This window comes from Anguilla anguilla, chromosome 11 (assembly GCF_013347855.1).
Source record: "Anguilla anguilla isolate fAngAng1 chromosome 11, fAngAng1.pri, whole genome shotgun sequence".
NCBI lineage: Eukaryota > Metazoa > Chordata > Actinopteri > Anguilliformes > Anguillidae > Anguilla > Anguilla anguilla.
In genome coordinates, this window is record NC_049211.1 from 24,548,339 (window position 1) to 24,554,338 (window position 6,000).

At 54.4% G+C, this 6,000-nt stretch overlaps 1 protein-coding gene across 7 annotated transcripts in view; it reads right to left on the reverse strand.

The window, feature by feature from the left end:
* LOC118208009 (ankyrin repeat and SAM domain-containing protein 1A-like) overlaps positions 1-6,000 on the reverse strand; it is a 102,131-nt gene that overhangs the window by 50,305 nt on the left and 45,826 nt on the right. For all 7 annotated transcript variants that reach the window (XM_035382253.1, XM_035382250.1, XM_035382251.1 and 4 more), the window contains one exon: positions 2,351-2,883. In XM_035382253.1, coding sequence (XP_035238144.1) covers positions 2,351-2,883 — 533 coding nt within the window. The remainder of the gene's footprint in view (positions 1-2,350; positions 2,884-6,000) is intronic.

The window sequence follows — 6,000 nt, forward strand, 5'->3', positions numbered from 1 at the left end:
GCGCAGTCGCTCTCTGCACGCCGTCCCAGGAGCTACACGCGGCATGCTCAGGCGGAGGGGAGCGAGGTGGAACGCCTCGTGCCAAGTTTGTGAGCGCCGCCGTCCCGTCACCCGCTGAAGTGCTGACAGGGAGTGTGCCGACTCTGCCAGCGTCTAAGAGCCTGGAGCCTGCGACCCTCCATCCCCAAACCGCACCCCCTCCGCCAGCGCCACGGGCTGTGGGCCTCGGCTCGGAGCGGGACGCTTTATCTGAGGGGGGCGTTAGGAGGGAATGTCAACAGTCCGGGCCGGAGAGAGAAAACACAGGCCGCCGAAAAAACGCAACGCCCCGGAGAGCAGGACGTCCCACACAGTGGGGCCCGCGTGTCCCTGCTGCCCTCGTTCCCCACCACACACCCAACAAGACTTCTGCCTTTCCTTACCGTCTACAGACACCATGTGGAAAGAGCCCCTCAGTCAGTCTAAACACCCGGTAACATAACGTCAAATCACAATTTAATACAATTATTTTAAAACAACATCGTTAAATGTGCTAAATGGTCAAACTCACCCTTTTGATAATCTTCCTGAATGGGCGCATTAGTTTGCCATGTTACTTCTCCAGTGAGTCCCTGGATGCGCTGACTGAATGCCTGTCATTAACTGATAAACCAGCGCAACCCAGAGCGCTTCGCACCTTATCACCTCCGCACACACGGCAAGATGAAGCCAGCGCACGCAAACGACCCTCGGGGCGCAGTTGCTAATCAAAGGACCACAGAGAGGTGTACTCTGGGAAAACGGCCTCCCCGCCCCCCGGGTGACGACCGGTCATGTGACATTGATTCGTAACAACAGCGCTGCGGCGAGGCGTCGCTAACCACTCGACTTCTATAAGTAACCCCTCCCCCACCGCCTCCAGCACGTCAAGATCAATAGCCTGATCACAGCAGGCTAAACAACAGCTTCTGTCCATTTAAGGACACACTGAAGACACACACATGAGGACTTTCAAAAATTGAGCTTTCAAATAAAAAATCTATTCTAGAAAATTGCCAGAAAAACACACTGTCGAGTGTTTCAAGTTCAGACAGCACATCTGTGCTGTGATGGAATAAACCTGTGACCTCCATCGGCACGGGCAAGACACGCTGTCACAGACAGACAGAGTCTAGGAGAGTGTGTGTGTGTGTGTGTGTGTGTGTGTGTGTGTATGTGTTCTATCTAGCACAGCTCCTTTAATAACCTCTATATCACCTGGGGAGTAAAGCAGGAGCCAAGAGAACCCAGAGAACTCTATATAAGGGGAGGGAGCCTGAGGCAGACCTGCCCAGTACCAAGCAGAGCTGCAACTACAAAGTTATATATATATAACTATATAACTATATGACTATAGAGAACACACACACACACACAGTTTAATTTTAGTTTAATTGTGCATTTGCTGTATATATTTACCAGCTAATATGGCTATGCTATTTACATTTAGCTGTCAATGTGTGATGTATAGTTAGCTAGCTCGCTAGTACTTCATAAACAACATCAGCTGAGGAGGAACGGCCATGGAACATTAGGGGACATCCCCAACTGGCCCCCGATAGGCTATTACGCCCAAGTTCACAGACAAACATTCATACACAGGAACACATACTTTCCTGGTAACAGAAGCCCCTTTGCCTGGCACACAGACCTCTGATGACCCCCGTGATTAAGGTTGTTGTCCATTATAAAGACTCAGCACGTAGGGGGTGAAATCAAAACAGCCGGAGCTGTTGGCTCAAAGCTGTAAACCAGCATGAACACCAAGAGCCAGCGAAACTCAGCAGCCAGAGAAAGCAGGCGGTGGCTGTGGGAGGTTCATTCTGCTTGCTCTGGTTGTTTACGCTGAGCCTTAGTCACGTCGGTTAGGGAGCTGCTAAGGGGCGGCGCGCGTGACGGGCCGACGGGGGGCCGGCGAGGCGCCGTCCCGCCACGGGACCTCTCTACGGGAGGAGCGCGAGGGCTGGGCTGTGAGGGCCGTTAGGCTGGGGGGGGGCGCCGGCGGCTTGGAGGTAGCGCGTGTGAGCGGAGAGCGCAAGCTGCGAGGAAGCACCGTGTGTGTACTGGGAAGTGTGTGTCTGTGTGTGTGTGTGTGTGTGTGTGAGTGTGCTTTTTTCTTCCATTGTTATCTGAATGTGTTCACGCCTCTCTCTGCAGTGTGAGCTGACAGTGCCCTAACATGTCAGTTAACCCCTCTAACGGCACAATAGCCTGCCACGCTGTCATTACCTCAACGCCAAGCCCGCCAGCGAGCGTCAGCACTCCCCCGTCTACCCCTAAAACTGATCAGTCACGTCATTTAAACACACCCCCCCCCCCCAGACGCGCTCACCTCGTCCCACTCGGAGGCGAAGGAGGGCGACTTCTCCAGCCGCTTGTGTCCGGCGCTGCAGTTGGACACCGACTCGCTGCGGCTGCCCAGCCCCCCCTCCTCCTCGCCGGGGGGGGACACCAGCAGGTCCGAGTCCGATTTGGAGAGGCTGCGGGCCAGCTTCAGGTCCCCGGGGGGCCGCGTGCGCCCGGGGGGCGGGCCGAGGGGCGCGGCGGGGGGCGCGGGCGAGGGGGAGTCCCTGTCCTTGTCTCGCCCGCGCTCCCGAGCCTTGGCCCGGTCCTTGGTGTGCACCACGGTGGCGTAGATGGCCTTGGGGTCCGGCAGGGGGGCGGTCGCCATGGCTGCTGTCGCCGGGGGCTGCGGCGCGGGCGGGGGGTCCGAGGGCCGGGGCTCCTGGCTCTCGGCGGCGGCGGCGGCGGCGGCGGCGGCGGCCTCTCTGAAGGGCTCCTCCCGGCACTCGAAAACGGGCGAGGATCCGTGCAGGAGGCCCGTGAACTGCTCCGGGACGGCGGGGCCCGGGTCCTGAGCGTTATCTGGGAGGAGAAGCGCGGAACGACAGGGACAGGGAGAGAGAGAGAGACAGAGAGAGGGAGAGAGAGAGAGAGAGAGAGAGCGGTGAGGAGGGAGAGAAGGCCGGACGCAGACTGGCGCGCAGCCTCGCGCAGGGAGACAGGCTAGCGGGGAGCCGCCCACACGGCCCCTGAACAGATCCCTGATTGTTCGGTTCCAGAGGAGACTCGCAGAGTTACGAAACCCTGACCCAGCCTGTGGCGGTCTGTTTACCCTCTGCCTGCCTCACTGCTGCTCGCTGCTCTTTCCTTTCCAACCCTCCCTCCTTTCTTTCTCTCTCTCCTTCCCTCCCTCCCTCCCTCCCTCCCTCCCAATCGTCTATCTGACAACTGCCAGCCTTATTTTTAAGGTCAGGCTCCAAGGAAGTTATGCAGCACCGAGGATTCCCTATAGGAAAAGTAGCCAGATTGAAACAGGATACTGGAGTGAACACACACACACACACACACACACAATTGAATGTCCCTCACGTTAACAAAACAAGAACTCTGAAAAATTCGGAAAATCTCCCTTATCAGGGCGAAAATGATCTGTTCTTTTCCTCGCTACAGTAGCAGCCATACAGCCCCGCCTCTCTCTCTCTCCCTCTCTCTCTCTCTCTGAGGGCTTAGAGTTGCGATTAGCCTCAGAAAGCCACGGCGCTTTTCATTTTCTAATTTTACTCTTACGCCAGAGAAACACAGAAAGGACCCAGCACCGTGAGGCTGTGGTCTCAGCACCCTGCGTTCCCTCCGGTGCTCTCACCCTCACAGATCCGCCCTGATCCCTCCCCCCGCAGCGCTGGCGTTGGGCTCCCGTCCGGCTCCCCCGCCGGTGTGATCTCAGCCCCTTCGGTTCGCACGCCGGCCTTATTTGGCGTGACAGTCCGGGTAATTGGCAACAGAGTGTGCTTGATAGGGACGGAACATGCTGTTATCGTGCTCCTGGTATGTGTGTGTGTGCGTGTGTGCATGTGTGTGCGCGGTGTGTGTGGTGAGTGTGTGTGTGTGTGTGTGTGTGTGGTGAGAGTGTGTGAATGTGTGTGGTGAGTGTGTGTGTGTGAGTGGTGTGTGTGTGCGTGTGTGCATGTGTGATGTGTGTGTGGTGAGTGAGTGTGTGTGTGTGTGTGTGTGGTGAGAGTGCGTGAATGTGTGTGGTGAGTGAGTGTGTGTGTGTGGTGAGTGTGTGTGTGTGTGTGTGTGTGTGCGTGAAGGTGTACGGTGACAGGGGAAACTGGGGCAGGGCCACCTCGTGGGGGCTGGTGACCCCGCGGGTTTGTTTTCGTCTGTCCTTCAGCGAGGACAGCGGGAGGAGTAACGCAGGAGGGAGTGAGGGACGCTGGGAACTCGAGCGCCGCTCGTTTCAGGGGCGTTAAAGGCGGCCGCCGCGCTGCCGATACGCATTCCTGGGCAGATTAAACGCTCGTTTCAGGCTTATAACCCAGTTATCACACAGCAGAAAGCTTGTGGGAGAGAAATAAGGGAACTTCAGAAGATATGTTGTCAGGTGACGGGTAAGCAGGCCATAACTCATATACCTACACAGCACTAAGAGTTCGCCTTTTGCCAGGGTTCCCACAGAAATCATAATGACCACAGACTTTCAGGCCTCACCCGTATAAAGGGACACCCAGTGACAATTAGCATCAGGCACACTCTGAGTGCAGTCCTTCCCACCTTAGCTCGGTCGCTAAAGCGCAGAAGTGGCTAACAGAGTTGATATTAAAGGAAGGGGGGATGAGGGGTGCTGGAGCCCAGCCTCGCGCCCGTCTGAAGTAACAGGCAGCGTTCTCAGCTGGCGTGGGCGCGGGCAGACACGCAGGGCCCCTGCCAGGTGCCCACCCTGCCCGCCACAACAGCAGCGGCAGCCGGGAAACGGGCGTGAGCGCCACATGACATCATCGCTGGCATCGCAGCGCATGCTGCTGAGTTAACCCCTTCAGAGCCGGCAGGACCTCCGCCCTAAACCACTGAACACCCACTCTGCTAACAGCAATGGGGAAGGGAGGGGGGTAGGCCCCAAAACACAGCCCAGCATACCCTGGGTGCGAGAGAGAACAGGGCTGTGATTTCAGTCAATTCGGGTGCATCTAAGTTCTTAGAGCCTTCTGTCCAACTTGCGCAGAAACAAACATTCCATCACCCTGGAGTTGTGGGGGAGGAGGTACTTCTGAAATCAGTGAGTGGGGGACAATGACATTTCAAGTGTTGCTAAGAGGAAGCCAAAAAACCTTCCGTTCATCTCTGCTTCATAAACATTTATATTATCTCAGCTAGGACCGCCTAGCTAGCGTAGCCCGAGTCCAAGAGAGCCAAAATCCATACAGGATTATAGGAATCTTCATACGTCCCATGACAGAAAACAAGGACACAGACTTTTCCCACTGAAACCCAAACAGCCAAATTAACTTCCTAATTCTTTGACTTAGAGAGCTCACAAAAACACACACTTCATCCTCCCTTGAATGCAAGTTTTGCAATTCAAGTCTAGGGCATTTCGAAGAGACTAATCTGACATGTTTATGTATTTTTTGCCATGTGTGGCCTCAAACAAGGTAGATCAACCAAGACGCTGAAATTTCTCACATGGCTGGGAAAAGATTTAAACGAATTACAAAATTCTTGCGAAGTTCCAACAGTGTGGTTTTATAATTGTATAGAGTGGTTTAACTGATCTTAACAAAAACACCCCCACCCTTTCATGGCATGCTTCAATGATGGAAATCTTTCCACACTGCAGCTAAACAGAGAGGGACTTGAGGGTTTTTCAGTTGTGCAACAAGTTTGCTGCGACATCACAGGTCACATGACTAGCACAGGGGTTCCACAGCTGCAGTTACACACAAGCCAATGCAAAAAAGAACATGCTCAAACTAACGTTAATGCTCGGAAAACATCCTGAAAACGTTCTGGGGACGAAGAACATGGAGATACTGTGGTTCACGCACCCTTCACAGCGTCAAATCAACAATGTAAATTCAAATGTAATTACTTTTCTGGCTCCCAGTGATATTACACAAAAACTTGGCAAAAACAATTGTGTCATTGCATTGTTTTCAAATTTTCTGAAAGGTTTCAAAATAATGTTGAATGTTGTTATAA